Genomic DNA, 17,649 nt, shown 5'->3' on the forward strand with positions numbered 1-17,649 from the left:
GTCCAGAAGAATGCAGTCCAAGCAACAGCTGCACAGAAACCTCCAACTCCCAGGCATCTGGTAGAGGACCTGAGCTTGAGGAGAAAAGACACACACCGCCCTCCCATGGGGGCAAGAGGGGATATTCTATGTATGGAGAGAGAGAGAGAGAGAGAGAGAGAGAGAGAGAGAGTACATAAATGTGTATAGAAGAGAGCATATACATATATGTGTGTGTGTGTGTGTGTGTGTGTGTGTGTGTGTATACATGTGTGTGTGTATATATATACACACACATATATATATGTGTGTGTATCTCCATACATACAATATGAAATACTGGTATGTTAGCAAGTGTTTTAACAGTTTCTTACTTTGAGATTGCAAATATAGTGAAGTACTGACTAGTATAAGCTCCAGTGCAAGTCCATCAAAGGTAGTGGACCATGTTTTATTCACCAAATGTTTTTTGGCTGTCTTGGCCTCATCAGGGTGACTAAGATTGTTTTCAGTTTCCCTATATACACCACCATAGGCAGCAAATGTACAAAACAACATGAATCATGATCTTTTACAACAGTTGTTACACAATGTTTACTGTTAGTGGATACAGAAATTTACAGGAGAAAAACAGATGACCATACTGTCTGTGCAAAGCATACAACATTACAACCAACATGTCCAAATACTCTGATTACAACATTGCAACTGCACCACATATGAATATAAAGGTTGCATCTCAATTTTTCAGTTCAAAGCAGCTATTTCTATTTCAAAATAATGAATCAAACTAATTTTCAAAGCACAATGTACTGAAACAGTATATTTCAACTTTCAATACTTACACATAACTAATTTCAAAGTCAATCTACAGATGAACTTCACATTACTGATTAACTGAAAGTCTTTTTTTTTTCAGAATATATTGTGCTATAAAGAACGTTATTAATTTGAAAAATGAGAAATGAATGTAATGAAAATCGACAGTCACTTCTACAGGTTGCCTCAGGGGAGCTCTCGAGGGGGTCAGCTGGGGGGGCAACTAGATTTCAACTCAGTTTTCCACAGCTACTTATACTTATATTTCATCAATCTAATTAAATTTGCATTGTGACAGTATTACTTTATAATTTTATTTGAATGATGCAAATGATGCCATCACTGAAAACCATCCATCTAATAAATCTCTTCAGTCCTTTTCATGTTTTTTTTTTTGTTTTTTTTTTTCCCCACCATTCCTGTTGTATCTGAAGTGTTCAGGCTGTTTCAGAGCCAAAGTTGGTTCGTGTTAGATTCACTTGATGAACTGAGTTCAACTTCATTCAGATAGAAGAAAACATCTGTAATATGAAAATGAATGCAGAACATTACCAGATAAATCAGAGGGTAGAGGCCCTCTCTCAGTGATTACCCAGGACCTGCAAGTATAGAAGGTTAATTAAGTTTCTGTACTTACATTGAAACATGTCAATAACTCGTGTTTTGATGCTTCTCGTTCAATTAAATAGCAAAGCCAGCAAGTGTCTGTCTTTTTAGTGAAGCACAGAAATACCACAGGTGCAGGTGAGCTGAGATTTATTGTGCTCGAGGGATGTCATAACACAGATAGCATGCAATGGCAAGAAATCATAAGCTACATGGCTGGCGCACATGGATGCTTCATATGTGGGGGGTGGAAGTGATGAAGAGTTCCATCTGGCTCAGGATGAAGCACTTATTGCTCTCTTGCTGTTGTTAAGGAGACAGTGAGTATTTTGTTTTGACTCCACACTTCCCTTTCTTGAGAGAGATTTCTTGTCAGTAACCATCTGAATTCAAGTAGAGTGTGCTCCTAATGTACCTACATACACATTAGTATGGTTGGAACACCGTGTTTTAGGCTGATCAGATGTCTGGATTTTCACTTAAAAATGTTGCTTTGTTACACTTGAGTTCATCTAAGGCTGCAGAGTTGTCTATATTCAGGGTTGATTAGGAGCATGGAGTTGTACTGTGCTGTGTGGCACATAGTAAAGAAATTGTTTCCTTGCTTGCAGGCTATGGATTTGCCAGTATGCAGCGGTAACAAAAAGGACATGAAATGACAAGCTTTGACAGCGAATGATGACTAATGTGCCTGTGGAGAGTGGATACGTCACCGAATGCCGTCAAACAACAACTGACGTGACAGAGTCAGTTGATGTGCTCCCTAAACTAGTCTTCACCTGAGACACACAACAACTTACCCTCTAAAACACAGTACGGCACATGTTCCACTGTTCTCATTTTCTTGCACAGCATTGGCATGACAATGTAAAACTTCTCTACAGCTATACTCTATGTGAGCGTGGCGCAAAAGTCAGATTATTCTAGCAGTTTATTTGCCCGAGAATATGAAACTTCCAAACAGGTCGTATCTTGGTCATAACAACCACAATCTGTAATAGGGTTTATTATCTGAACATGGTAAGAGTGAACATTTTGATAGTACCATCAGGGTTATTCTGTCAGACCTGACAAAGCTCCTGTTTTCACACTCTGAGTGGTACTCCTCATAACTAGTAGACTGACCTTTATGTGTAAAAACAGTAAGATGTGCCTTTATTATCCCATCTGTCATCTCCTAATTTAGGAACGTTATGTTTGGGTATATAACAATTAGTACAGTTGAGTTACTACTTAATTAATCATTATCTTCATTTTCATTTAAAAGCAACAAAAATATAAGTTTCTGTGTCTGTATGCACGCAATACATTTGGAGTGTCTCACCCATAGAACTAGGATCCCCCACAGGGTCCCTTAACACGGGGATAGAGTTGAAGATTTCTAGTAGTGATGCTGATATATGCTTGGATACATTAAAATATATCTGGCGCTAAAAGAAAAGACAAGACAAGCTGTCTAACTGCAGAGGCCGAAGACGGTTGTCACACAGCTCCAGTCACTCTTGTTTTATGTGAATGAATGTAGTCACATCAACAGACAGCGCAGGGTGACGAGTGCGTGCTGTAGTTTGATCACAGTCACATCACGTTCAGAGTCCAGAGGAGAAGTCAGTTTAGTTTGGGAATGTAGTGAGACACTTCTCTCTCAGCGAGGTCTCGCTCTGATTGCTGTGCTCTCATTTGGCCAAAAGAAGCAAACTAAGTGGGAGAGAGCACTTTAGAGTTTCCAAGTAACTTCTCCCAGCGAACAAGGTGTGAAAACGCCGTAAATCTCCCAGACGCCTCTTCAGGGGTCGTGCTGTCTATCAGCGCTTTCCCTCCTCATGCTTGACTTGCATACTTAATCAGCTGTTATTACTGAAGCCGGTTCACCTTAAAGAGGCTGATAGGAGTGCACTGCTGTGCCACACTTCCCTCTGCAGGCACAAGAGGAGACCTCCATGTACAGCCTCATGTCTCATCACCACTCTGCAGTGAAAGACTGAATGACATATTAACATGGAAGCTGCTGGTCTCTAAAAAAAAATGCAAATTGCAACATGTGTGACATTTTCTCTTATTCCTGCTGCTCACTGTTCACATTGGGTTGGACATCATCCTCACTGTGCTGATAGCTTGTGACGTATTTTTATTAATAAAGAATGTAGGGTTTTCAAGGCATAAGAAAAATAAAGTCATGGCACAGGGGATGCTCATTGATGCTACAACTGTTTTCTGTGTAGATGAACAGAACAATCTTTAAGTAGCATAAACATGAAAGTAAGAGGAGAGAGGAGTCACTTTTCCCCTGCTCATCCTCCATCAGACAATCTGCAGGTTGCAAAGCTTTGGATTGAGCTGCAATATCTCCCACAAGTGTGCCTATCAGCCAGTATCAGACAGATCCTTATGACTGGAGAAATGTGAGGCATGCAGCGCTGGTGACTGAGGTGTCAATCAGATGCTGCCAGCAGGCATGTATTTGTGACTTTTTTTTTTTTTTTTTTATCTTGGCCTCAAGTTTAATTGTATTTTTGCTGTCTCTGCAGTGGCCCCAGTGTCAGATGGAACAGATGTCTGAGTTGGAATCTGACATTTTAAGCTCATGAAAATGTACAGACCCTTGGCGCTTTTCATTTGTTCAAGTATGTTCTTTTCATCAGTCACACATAATAACAACAGCTGCAGGATTGACAGGAGGCTCAGCGTACCAGTGGAGGTGAGCGTCAGCACAGAGGACCAGTCTGAATCATTGGCTACTATCACAACATTTTTTGTAATGCAACAAAGGTTCTGACACTCTATTGATCCCTGCACGTGAAGTTTTTGCATGCATCCCTCACAGGGAGGTGAGGCCAGGGTCAGCTGTAGAGCACAGCCCCCCTGGAGTTGTTGCAGACTCAGGGTGAATCAGTCAAGAATAATGTTATTTGACTTTTTTTTTCTTGCCATTTTCCTTGACTTTGGTGAAAAACAAAGCACTGAGGGAAAGATGTCACAGAGAACTGAGAAGCACTGAGAACATTTAGCTGAATTCATACTAATGCTGAAAGCCTTGAAAATAAACCCAAAATAAAAAGTTAAGAAGTGAAGCCAGACAAACTGTGTGCAGCCCTTTCTAAATTCGCTGAATCAATTGGATTTTATTCAGATGTAACTGTCATGTAAAGTGGGTGATATTGTAGAGTCAGAATTTCCTGATGTCTGCAACTCAATGTAACTTTAATGGTTTTCCCTCCTGATGATCATATTTGGAGTGCGTACAATGTGATGTGGCATTAGGGATCGAGATATGTAATGTTGTTCAGAAACACAATTCCAAGTTATTTTTTATTGGTGCTGGATTGTCCTATTTCCTTGTGTTTTAAGCTAGACAATGGTAAACAGCATGTATTTGTCATTTAGAGAACTCAGCCAGTTCTTATAATGGTTAGCACTCCAGCTCACTTCACTTACAGTCATTAGAATCCTTCCTTATCAAAAAAAGCAACGCCCTCGGTGTCTTATAATAATAGTTATAATTATTAGAACAATAATGGGAAGAAGAATCATTACTGTACAGCAGTTTGCATACAAGAAATGCAGCTCAAAGTGCTTTTCAACAAAGAAAACACATGCACCAAGACAGAGAATGAACATAAAACAGGGATAGAAAATTAATACAAAATAAGATAGAGAACAATACCCACTGATAAAACAGGCCAGTCTACATATAATAGACTCATCAACTCACCAGCAGATAGCATGTCAGCTAAAAGTAAAGTCAAGTGAAACCCACTACAAAATAATAATTAAGAAAAAGTTAAAATAGAGTATACTGGTTACATAAAATCAAGTAAATTACGACATTTTAAAAGAAGTGCAGCAGTGCATGAACACGAGGCAAGCACAAATGTTTCAAGCCTCTATCAGGAAGTCATAGCTAGTTAAAGGCTAAAGAGAAGAGATAAGCTTTTAGCTTTCTTTTGAAAACATTCAGCAAGCTGCTTCCCTGATATCTATAGGTAGTGTGTTCCAGAGCTTTGGAGCCTAACTGACAAAGGCTGCAACCCCGATTTTCTTTTGGCTTCTGCTGTGAACCTCCAATAAAGCAGCAGCAGATGATTGCAGTCTTCTTGAAGCAAATAGTGTACAAGGGATTTAGCAATGTAGCTTGTTCCTCGCCCATGAAGGGCTTTGTGTACAAGGAGCAGGACCTTCAAATCAATTCTGAATGTTACAGGCCAGTGCCAGTGCAGAGCAGCTAAAACTGGACCGATGTGCTCTCTCCTCTTGGTTCTGGTTAATAGCCGAGCTGCAGCGTTTTGAATGATTTGACTTGCTGATTTGAATATTAGATCTCAATCAAGGATAACACCAAGAGCTGTAATATCAGATTTAATCCAGGGAGTTAATTTCCTGAGATTATGGAAACAGACACCATCCTGACCTGTTTAGTACAGTTCAAAATGTGGTATGTTTACCCATTAGGTTTGATTCATTTAGGCTGGAGTGAAAGGTATTATTTCCAAATAAACTTTGTTTGTAGTGAGAAGGCAAAGTGGACCAACCACAGGACTGCTGTATAATCTCTTTCTGCATAATCATGAAAGATCCATGGTAACGTCCAACCGTGGTGAAATGTCTGCAAGAGTGAGGATTTTCTCTGATACATGATCAAGTAAAAAGCCATCAAAATTCCTCTCCTAGCATTGATTAAACCCCTAAAAACTTACCTCTGTTAATCAAAATTACATATTTAGAGGTTTTCCATGGAAAAAAAACTCCCTTCATGCTTTAAAATGGTTTAGATGCAACTCTACATGATAATGTAGTGGTAATTCAGCCACAATCCAACAGGAAAGCAGTTCTGAGGAAGAACAACCTTAAAGTCATGTGAAGTTTTCTGTCACAATTATTATGATAATTACAGCCATCATGTAATTTAGCATCTTAGCTATCTGACAAACTGTTTTGAGTAACTTTTCCCTTAAGTTTCTTCATCAACACCCCGACGACATAAGAAATGTCCTGTTAGTATTTGACATCAATCACAAGGTAACATTGGCTGACATTATCGAGCGCACTGCAGATTTGTTTGGACACAGTCGATGGATAAAACACAGGAAAAATAAATTCACCAACGTGTTGGCTCATACTCGCTGTGTCTCCAGGATAAATGGATGGAACATCGGGCTTCAATAGAAGTTTCATGGCATAATCCATCTGTTTGTGTAACATTTTCAAAAGAGTGCTCTGGAAAATGGTGACAGCAAACCTGTGTTTTCTCTGGAAGTTGTTTCAGGTCCTTTGGTACTGCATGAAAGCCCACCATTTCAAGTCACATGACTGGAGATGTAAAAGTCACGTGACCACTGAAATGTCACTGAAGTGTGCTTCCCAGAGGAGATGGTGTTCCAGCAGCTTATGGTAGTGCCTCTCCTCATCATTGTGAGGTGGAGCAAACTAGTTCATCCATAAAGCCCTGAGGCACAGTTTGTAACACAGCATTGTGAGCTGGGGTCAGGTGGTGTCTCAAACCCCTCCTCCGTTTGGTGAGGGCTGCTCCACTTTGACAGAGATGGCATCCTCGACACTTCTTTCAAACCATCTGTCTGTATGTTCCTCATTGGCATTAAAACTATGTTTATTTTGTTGTAAATGTGTGAAAAACTGGTTGGGACTTTTCAGACACTCCAGTTATAGCGATAGAGTGAGGACATGGTTTCTTCTGTCCCTGCGGTCCCTTTTTCTTAATTGCTTAAATATCTTCTTGTGTTTTGTGTGTGTTTTGCTGAATGCCCACTCTGGATTGCCATATCCTGTCAGTGCTTCTTTATTGTGGTTGTGTTCCTTCTCTCGAGCCTCAGAATGTGTGGGTACAGTCTAAGCCTGATGTTTGAAGATACTTACCACTCCCAGTCTCTGCTCCAGTCGATGAGAGTCAAACATGAGATCCTGGCCAGCAGGGTGGGGTTCTGGCACTTCCACTTGAAGGATTTCCTCTTTCCCCACCTTTATGGAACAGTCCAAAAATTTTACTTGGTTTAAACTCATCTGAACTTGATGTTTTTATCCACTGAGTTAATGTGATCTGTACAAAAGCCATTTCATGGCTCTTGTTTTTCACCCAGGTGTCATCCACATGCCTGAATCACTGGCTCAGGGCATCACACTTATAGGTGTGTAACACTTTCCTCTCCATTTCTTCCATAAAAATGTCAGCCACAATCTCCTCTGGCAAGAACACTTCAGTGACCTTTCACTGGAGATGTGACTTTTACATCTCAGGTCAAGCACTGATCATGTGACTTCTTTGCATGCAATTCTTGCCAGAGTTACTTCCTGTGACTTTTTTATAACTGACGATGCTGTTTGGATGAACACCGAAACCTCTTGTTCCTTTTTAATAGTCCAGTGATTTATGTAACAATAATAATAATTATGAATCTAATAAATTATGATGCATTATTATAGAATAATTTACACAGCAATAGATGAAGTGATGGAAGTTGGCTCCACCTTTACGAGCTGAATCATTAAAGTGACGTACATCATTAATGAGAATCTACAGAAGTTGAGTGAATTTGACTTGATTTCCCATGAAATTAACTATGGCATAAATTTGTTGCTAAAAGTCTAAGATCGAAGTCAACAGGGGTCTGTGGACTATGTGGAGATACTGAGGTCACTATGGACAGTGGGACGGGCTTGTGAGTTTCACTGCTAACTGGATGACCTTAATAATGTCTTTACCTCTGCTTATACTTTAGGCTTTATTTGAGCAGCCGCTAGCTGAAGCAGATAAAAGTAATTTCCTTGTGATAAATGATCTCGTTATCTCAAGAAATTCATTTTTATAAGACAATAAGATAACTTAACCCATTATCACAAGAAAATGAGCTTTATTATCTTGATAATGAAATAGTTAACTTGTGATCTTGAGCTAACTGCTTTCAAAAATTCATTGATAATTCATTGATAATGTAATAATATACATTGTTCTGAAATGAGCAAATCTGTATAATGAATAGTTTTATTTTTGATACTTCAAGTATATTTTGATGCTAATGCTTATGCATTTTGAAGTTAAACTTTGAATGCAGAACTAGCAGAATATTTTTCTACACCGTGGTAAGTAAAAGGTCAGAGTATTTGTGCCACCAGTGGTATGCAGTGTGGGTTTCGGACGCGCCATGTGTGAAGACCAAACGGACTGAACTGACAACTAATTCATAGTCTATTTCCCCTGCATCTGATCAGGTCCACACAGGAACTGAAGCAGGAACTGGCTCTGAGCACACTGATATATTTGCCTCCTGGTGATAAGAAAACATCCTGTAGTAAACCTGTTGTTGGAAACATAATAGAAAAATCTCCAGTCCTGGTTCCCAGCCCAGTGCCAGTATCTAGTGGCTGCTGGATTGGCCATGAGCAGAATTTAAAGCCCATGAAATATGGAAAAGGGCACAGTGTTGGCCTGAAGCCTGGCCACCCACTCAGCCCTTAGGCAGGGGTCCCAACCCATCACATCTCTGTGTGTGTGTGTCTTTCTCTGCCTATTCACCTCCACACACTATTTGCTAAATTGGTTACACACTGCTCTGTCATTATGATGAAATGAGCCCTGATTGCCCAATGGTTTGCCAGGTAAAATAAATTTGTTATTCTATTACAGCATGATAGACAGGGTTGCCCATAGATAAATGCAAAAAAGTATTTAGCATCACAAGGTTTGCCAGGGGCCATTTTGGCTCTATCCAAATGGTTTTTGCCAAGTGGCAGGATGGCTGCCAGTTTCCACAGCAATCTCCGCCACCTGTGATGGATGGCCCACTGGGTTAGGCTACACAAACGCAGCTGTGATTGCATGGAGCCATAATGGAGGAAAGGGGGGACCTGTGAGCAGGAGATAGACAGAGGTTTTATAAGCTTTCATATTGCTTTGAGCTGAAACATTGAGAGCAGATTCAAAACTCAGAGACTGTGGAGAATTAGCTGTGGTCAACCATAGCTGCACTACTTTGCTCTGTGCCTTGACAGAGAAATAATTGAACAAAAACTTTGAGCTCTTTCTTTCTTCTTTTTTTTTTACTCCAGTCAAGCCAAGTACACAATATTTAGTATTTAAAATGTTTGAAATTAAGCGGACATGGAACTAGATTTGGAATTTCAGATTTTATTTTAACAAATCCATCCCCCATCTGTAGTTGCACATATGAGGTCTTGTGCAAAGCATGTAAAGTTGCACAAGACATCAGTGTAATTTAAAGACATGATCTGTGATGGTAAAAGCAGTATCTCTGGACAATTGACAAGGCAAGACATTACCGTAATTTCTGGGAAACTGTGATAGGCATTTTCACTATTTGCTGACTTTTTATGGGCAGAACAATGAACTGAAGGAACCAACCTGCAGTCACCAAACCACACATTCAGTGTTGATACGATCCTGATATCATAAAACATTGGGATGCTCTGTAAAATCTAAATGAAACAAAATGTGATAATTTGCAAATCCTTTTTGATACACAGGCAATAGAAAACAGTACAAAGACAATATATTTAATGTTTGACCTCATCAGCTTCATTAATTTTGCAAATATATGCTAATTCTGAATTTGATGCAGCCACACACAGGAGCAACTAAAGACTGGGAAAGTAGCGGAATGTTCCAAAAACACCTGTTAAGAACATTTAACAGGTAAACAGGTTCATTGGTAACAGGTGATAGTATCATCATTGGGTATCAAAAGGGGCATCCTGGAAAGGCTCAGTCGTTCACAAGCAAGGATGGAGAGAGGTTCACCACTTGAAAAACTATGAAAAACTGAGTGGGCAAGTAGTCCAACAGTTTAAGATCCAAGTTTCTCTACAAACAACTGGAAGGACTTTAGGGATTTTTTTCCATCCATAATGCATAATATCATGAGAAGATCCAGAGAATCTCAATAAATATCTGCACGCAAGGCCAAAAAACAACATTGAATACCTGTGACCACTGATCTCTCAGGCAGCAATGCATTGAAAACCAACATGAACAAACCATCATATAAAGGACATTACTACGTGGGCTTGGGAACACTTCAGTAAACCCAAGTTGTCGCAGCAAGTTAAGACTCTACCAGGCAAAGCAAAAACTGTATTATATCAACAATATCCAGAATTGCCATTGACTTCTCTGGGCCCGAGCTCATTTGTTGTCTTTCAAACCCAGTGTAGATGAAACCAAGCCCGCTCCCATATGATGAAAGCCTTGACAGCTGTGTTCCCATGGAAACTGCGGTCACACAGGTCACTCCTCCTCCAGAGCTGTAATGGGAAACATTTCAGTCAAGAATAGAAGCTATACAATGTTCGCCTCTGGTTGTGCCTGCTTCTCTTGTGGTTGGTTTACAAAACCAACAGCCAGCGGTGGTGCTGAATCAGCGGATTGTGAGCTGGTGTTTCCCTGGTAAACACGTTGACCTATTCAGGTGTTGCAGGGCCTCCTGCCTGGCTTGTTGCTGCTTCTCTCGGGGTCACTCCTCCTCTGGAGGCGCTTTTCACTGCCAGACGGTCTCTGGGCCAGGCAGAGCAGAAAGGCAGGATGTCTGCAGGGCTGGCTGACCCTCCATGTACATTTCTTCACCTCGTTCTCCAGTGGGCTGGACCCGGCCCAGCACCAGGCCTTGACCTGTACCTGTTGCCGACGGCACTGGCTGGTCTGCCAGGCTGTTTGGTTGGTTGCTTTTCCCAACTTCCCTTGTCTCAAAACAAACTGCATCATGCCGCTGCTTAAACCAAGAAATGTTCGTCCTGGTTATTGTTTTTCCTAGCTTGGAGCGTATGGAGGGGCAGGCTGGCGGCAGCCCGCCCTGCAGACAGCTGTGTACAACAGCCAAAGAGGTTGGTGAGTTACCAGGAAAAATTCAGATTACGATCCACTGAATCAGCACTGCCACTGGCTGTGTGTTTTACAAACCAACTGCAAGAAAAACACAGACACAACCAGAGAATATAGCTGTCATGTTTGACTCAAACTGCTAAGTCATAGCGCTTCAGAATTAATGTCTCCTGTTACTCAACACTCTGACAAACAGGAACGTTAAATTCATCAAATTCAGTTCACCATGTTTCCCATTACAACTCCAGAGAAGGTGACCCACATGAACACAGTTGCTTGACGCTAGAGACTTGAGGCTATATTAGTCACTACTAGCATAACACACCCAAATCTCAGAGAGAACTGTCAGTATTTTAGCTGCATTGTGGGTAAAGGAGGTGCCAGGTTTCAGCAATGGAAAAGAATGTGAGGATTAAAAAAGATATCTCTAGTTCTGCTGCATTGATTTGATTTGATCTTTTTTTTTTTTTTTGTCTATTGTAATTCCAACAATGTATTAGGAGCTAAATCACTGGAGTAGTCTTAATTAGCTAATTAGCTGAATTCATTGTGAATCACATATCAAAGATGACACGCAGAGATGAGCAGTATTCCATATTTGGGCTCATGACAAAATACTTTGCAAATGTTTCAAAAGGCAGGTAATGGCTAATGTGTTCTTAGCGAGTCAGTGTCAGCGGCCGATCTCAGACAGACACTGAACTGAACATTCATACATGTTGTGTCTTTTCTCCACAGAGAAACATGCTGGACGTCAGTCAGATCATGAAGGATCTGGCCAGTATGGTCCATGAACAAGGAGACAGCATAGGTAAGACTTTGAGTGTGTGGTTAGCGTGTGTCTGTGTGTGTTTATGTGTGTTGAATATTGTTTACATTGTTGTCCCAATTAGCAAAGATAACCTCTGCGGTCACGTTTTAATTTGATGTGCTTGATTAATAACATGAGCGGTAATATTCTGCTGGGCAAAACCAACTTTTTAACCTCTGCCTCGTTGCCTCACTGTTAAGATTCTTTGATGAGGAGCAAAACGCTCTGAGTTTACAAAGAGTGGCCTGTTAGAGAAAATCCATTTAGACACCCTTATATCTGTAAACAGCTCTCCACACCCTGCAGTGATTTAGACTTGGCAAAACAGAACGAAACTTCGGACACAGATATAGGGCAGATATAGAGGCTTTGCTGCTGGGTCAGAAATCCACCATCAGCTAAGTCTGACTCCATCATGAAAATTCACTTGAGAATTGGCTGTTAGTGAATAATTTCAAACAACCACGCAGACAAAGAGACCTGAAAAATGTTGTTGTGATGGGGTTGCAGATGAAGTCTGAGAATAAGTGAAAGGTCTGATAAGGCAGATGACTTTCCAAATTGAGGTGACTGTCTTTAGCTGTAGCCATGCTGCAAAACACCTTAAGCTGTGGATGGAGGAGAGTCAGTTCATTTACAGTTTGTCTTTTGGCTTATTTAACTAAATAAATGACTGGGAGAATAATTCAACCTGTTAACCCAAAGTGTTCCCATTGATTCCTTTAGAGAATAAGGTTAGTGTTGTTCTATGTTGTTCTTACTGTTAACAAATGTGACCAGAAACAAAACAGTGCATTAGTCCTGTGTGTTGTACGAAGCTCCAAGCCCATTGGTTCCTAATAATGGCTCAGGAATTTACTGAAACATATGGGTACTGTAGTTTTTAATAAGAAATAGTTCAATTGTTTGGGATTATTTTCAGCTGTGGATTAATACATAATTAGTAATGTAGTGGGTATTTACACCACAAAGTATTTAGCAAATAAACTAGTCAGTGGACAGCGAGTTCAGAACTTTTTTCTTATACTTTCTATACTTCTAAGGTCAAGAAATGCGTACCCAGGGGAACAGTGGGGCTCATTAATGTACTTTTAATAGCCTATTGACAGCAATGGCACAGAGGAATAAGATTTATACTGTACATCATTCATGCTTTTGGCTTTTTAACCCTCTGCCAGCCATTGACTAGATTTTGGGTCATTTATGAAAGAACATTCCTTGCCATTGACAAGATAAGCTGGCAATCTGTGTTTTCACTGTTATTCAGTAGAGGCTCTTGTGACAGGTCTTGTGAAATAATACAACAAATCAAGAGTCCACAAACTAGCAAAGGAGAAGCATCTCTACACACAAGTAACCCCAGTGACAAAGACGCAGCAGCATGTAAACCACACCAGCCTATAACACTGAAAAATGCCAGCACCCACAAAGAGGTATACGGCCATGCAAGCAGTCTGATGTGGATGAAGCAGCAGATGAGTCTGGTGGGTTGAATCAGGATGGCCATGCTGGTGACAGAGAGACACACAGACATGACAATCACAGAGGTGAGGGAGACCACAGTGTCACAGAAGTTTCTCATCCATACTGCACTGTGAACTTTAAATAGAAATATTTGTTGTTTTTATAACTGTACCTTTAAATCAGTCTTTTACTTTGTTCACAGTCCCTATAATTGTCCACCTTTTTAAAGTTTGATCACTTCTTGACCTTTAAAACTGTTCTGTGTCTCAGAGGAATGCCAGCATTCCACATGCCTTTGTTGATGTTACATTTTATCAACCAGGGTAGCATTCTGGAGTCTAGAGGTTGGCAAAGCACTGGTTTTAACATGTGCTAACTAGCAATTAGCGAGCGAGAGCTCTGCAGCCAGCAGCCACAAAACAGGCTGCAGTGTAATACCTGAGGGTGTTTGCACAGAGTCAATGTATGCCCACTAAAATTTTTAGTTTTTGTCTTTGACAGGCTCAGACTGTTATTCGAAGTGTCTGTCAACATTAAAGAAAGGTTGCCCACAGGGAGAGACCTTTTAGTTAAAGAGTAAGATCCTTTTTGTTTAACCAGAAACAGCCAATGAAGCTCTCTTGCCAAAGCCACCAGACTCCATTCAGGGAAACAATCATTTTATCATTGTAAGACTCAACAGAAACAAAATAAATTCACCAAAACCTTCATTTTTCACCTTTTCCAACCATGTTCCAACCATCACCAACTCTGGTTTGGTAGAAATTAACTCTTAATTCACCAAATCGCAAGAGGGGTGAGACAGAGGAGTGATATCTGAGAAGGGCAGTTATTTTCACCAGACATTATGATCACAGAAAATTAAAATAAAATAAAATAAACAGTAATCAACAGATAATGGACATCCTGCTGTCAGTCAGTCCTGATGAAGTGACAGGTGCTTGTGATGTGGCATTCATTTGTGAGAGCTGTCCAGCCGTCGGGGGTCAGAGCAGCGTGTGTGCCTTGGCTGGCTTTACCTTTAGCTCATCCTTCATCTCCTCAGAGAGTTTTTCAGTGTGTTCAGTCACAGTAGCTCTCAATGGCATAACATGCTAAGGCTTGAGGTACCGAACTAGCATCCCTCGCCCTCTGCTGATTGGCAGCATATGGGTCTCAGTCATTTGGCACACCAACTAGGTGATGGCCTCAGATCGCCGTGCAACACACACACTGTGTGTGTGTGTGTGTGTGTGTGTGTGTGTATGAACAGAACAGGGAGATGATAGCAAAGAGCTGGGTGTAATAAATACTGTAGGTTAATAGTGTAGTTTTATGCACATTCCAGCTTTATGGTGCAAAACTGTGAACTGTGCAGACGTATGTGTGTGAGTGTGTGTGATGAGGAATGAGCAATAACTTTTGCTAATTGCTGCCTTTTTGTTGTAGAGTGTCCTTTTGTCTGCTGCCTTCAATCAGGCTAATGTAGATGCCCTTTAAATACCCTTTAGAGTCAGACTGACTCAGACTGGCTTATCCCAATTCTACGAATGGAATACCTGTTTTCTTTTCCTTTTCTTCTTTTCCTTCAATGCACTGCGCTTGATTAGGATGGCTAACATTTAGATCAATGGATGGTGCACATAATTGAGAGGCTGTTATTGTGTTTTTCAAAGAGCTTTTTTATTGAATTTGTTTTTCTTTAACTGTTATCATTTTTGTGTCCCTGGACTATATGAACACCACAACACCAACACCTTTTCTTTTGCTTTTGTTGTGCATTCTGGTAAGAAAGTCTTAAGGCCAGTGCCCTGACAACAACAAAGTTCAAGTGATAGTATGTCATTTATTTGCAAGCTGAATTTAACATTGAAATGGAAAGCAACAGCAAGCATTAATGAAAGTCAAGCCTCATTCATTAATTGCAAATGGAAATATGTTTTAAAGAGGCAGTACAATCAAAATCAGATATGGCAAAAAAGACAAACAAACAACAAAAAACAAACCCCATTATGCTATACTGCTGTCAAACTTTCGAGTAGATAGAGCCATCATCAATGATGTCACTGCACAGCAGGTGTTTCACATCAGCTTTTATGTGTAAACCTGGGGCCAGGTGTATAAATGACATGTACACACAAAAAGCCTGTTCCCACACGCAAACTGGTATTTATAAAGGAGGCGTGTTCAACGAGAATGTGTGCACCTAACTCGTGCTTCGAACTACCAGAACACAAGGTTTTTGAGGGATAGCTGCGAGTGAAATGGTGAGGTGGACATGAAACGTAAGGTGAGTGACGAAACCAAAACACTGTTTGTTTAGCTTACTTGCCTTCACTGCAATATTATTTTGTAGTCTGCACAGCCTTCTGTAAAGTGTAACTCAGCGGTGCATTTATTTAGTCTGTTTTTTTCTTTTTATTGTCATTGGAACCATTGCTTCCCAGTTAATGATCTCTTCACTTGATCCTGAATTACGAAGCAAGTCTGTTTCAATATGAGCTCTACAGATTGATCACTGTTCTGACTTAATAATGATGACAAGATATCACCCTACGATGTTTACAGGCATATGTGATAAAATAGAAAAGTTAGATAAAATAGCCATGGCCACATGTTATGACAGCTGTTCTGATGCTGTTGGAGGATGGTGATGGAACACAATTGGTTAAATTGTACTTTTTTTTTTTCTTTGCTGCACTTCTCATTGACAGGTCTAATGAGTGGCAGAGCAGGTGGAAGCATCAATATGCAAATTGTGTTTTAAGGGCATTTCTGCACCCATTTATGGCTTACTGTGGGACTAAGACTCATAAAACAGAATCAGACAGAAGCACAGCTTTATAAATCTGACTAAAGGAATGTGTATGCATATTTCTGTCTTTGTGCCATACACATAGTTTTAGTCAAGATTTTCAAATAAAAATGATGGTCAACAAAGAAAATATAGCTGCTGTTGTGCAGCAGTGAGTCAAATCTGGGCAATGAAGGAAGAAGAAGCAGGAAGAGGAGGAAGATGAAAGAGAGAAATACAGGAGGGTCCATCAGCAGAACAGCCCAGACCACAGTGATCATTAAACCTTGCCTGAGTAGGTTTGTCACCTGGGACTTGAACTCACAACCTTTGCCATCAATGGTACAGTGTGATCATGCTGAACTTCAGGGAGAAAATGTGGTGTAAGTAAGGTGCTCAGGCGATAAGATTTACCTTGGCAAAAATACACACACCCTAAAACAAAGGAAATAAAGAACAAGATGAGGAAAGAGTAACATAGTAACTGCTAACAATTACGAACAGGCTGGCCTGATCTAGTTACAAGCTGCACTAACGATTTTCCAACTATTAGAGGGTGACAGGAAGCACAACATTAAAAACACGCTGTAAATGCACCAAAGTAAAACTACTGGGCTATAGTATCCCCTGAGGACAAACTGTGATCAATAAACTATGGACAAGTGTGCATTTTTAGCAGCAAGAGAACAAAGAAGGGGACATGAGGAAGAAGAAGAGGGAGGGGAGGAAAGAAATGACAAATGTATGAGGGTCTGTTAACAAAACTGCCTGGTCAATAATTATTTAAAACTTCAGTTAAAAATATTGATAAATCGTGAGCACAATGCCTGAGTGAGTGTTAGCATGTTTATTCTGCATCACCCAAAGCTCAACGTCACAGCCTCGGACAATTATCAAGACAAAAGTCAATGAATTTGTGTGTTTCATCAAGACAACATAAAGATGTCTGTCACTCATTTTTACAAAGATGACATTTTAACATTTTATCTAAAAATGCTTTGTTTACTACAATAACAGAAGGATAGAATTCACAATACTGTCAAAAATATTGTTTTTGATGTACAACTCTGATGACATCAAAATTGTGTCATTACTTTGATGAACATTGGAGATTTATTAAGCCAGAATGTGCATTATTTGTTCACTAAAAGTTCAGTAAAAATTTTGATGCACTATGGACTCTTTTTTTACTGTTAAAAAAAAAAAAAACAATCTGGATCGATGGATAGATGTAGTGTAGTGAATCTTTTATCAATTGAGCAAAACAAATTTAGCAGGACATAAAGGAGTTAAATTTTTGTTTAACATTTTGTGAGAAAAACATAGTGATAGTCATCAGAATTCCTGCCAGCT

General features: G+C 40.1%; 1 protein-coding gene across 1 annotated transcript in view; it reads left to right on the plus strand.

Moving 5' to 3' along the window:
* Positions 1 to 17,649, plus strand: part of tsnare1 (T-SNARE Domain Containing 1) — a 188,729-nt gene that overhangs the window by 113,074 nt on the left and 58,006 nt on the right. The window contains exon 9 of the mRNA XM_076738024.1: positions 11,987 to 12,059. Within this exon, the coding sequence (XP_076594139.1) occupies positions 11,987 to 12,059 (73 nt within the window). The remainder of the gene's footprint in view (positions 1 to 11,986; positions 12,060 to 17,649) is intronic.

Source organism: Chaetodon auriga, chromosome 8, assembly GCF_051107435.1.
Source record: "Chaetodon auriga isolate fChaAug3 chromosome 8, fChaAug3.hap1, whole genome shotgun sequence".
NCBI lineage: Eukaryota > Metazoa > Chordata > Actinopteri > Chaetodontiformes > Chaetodontidae > Chaetodon > Chaetodon auriga.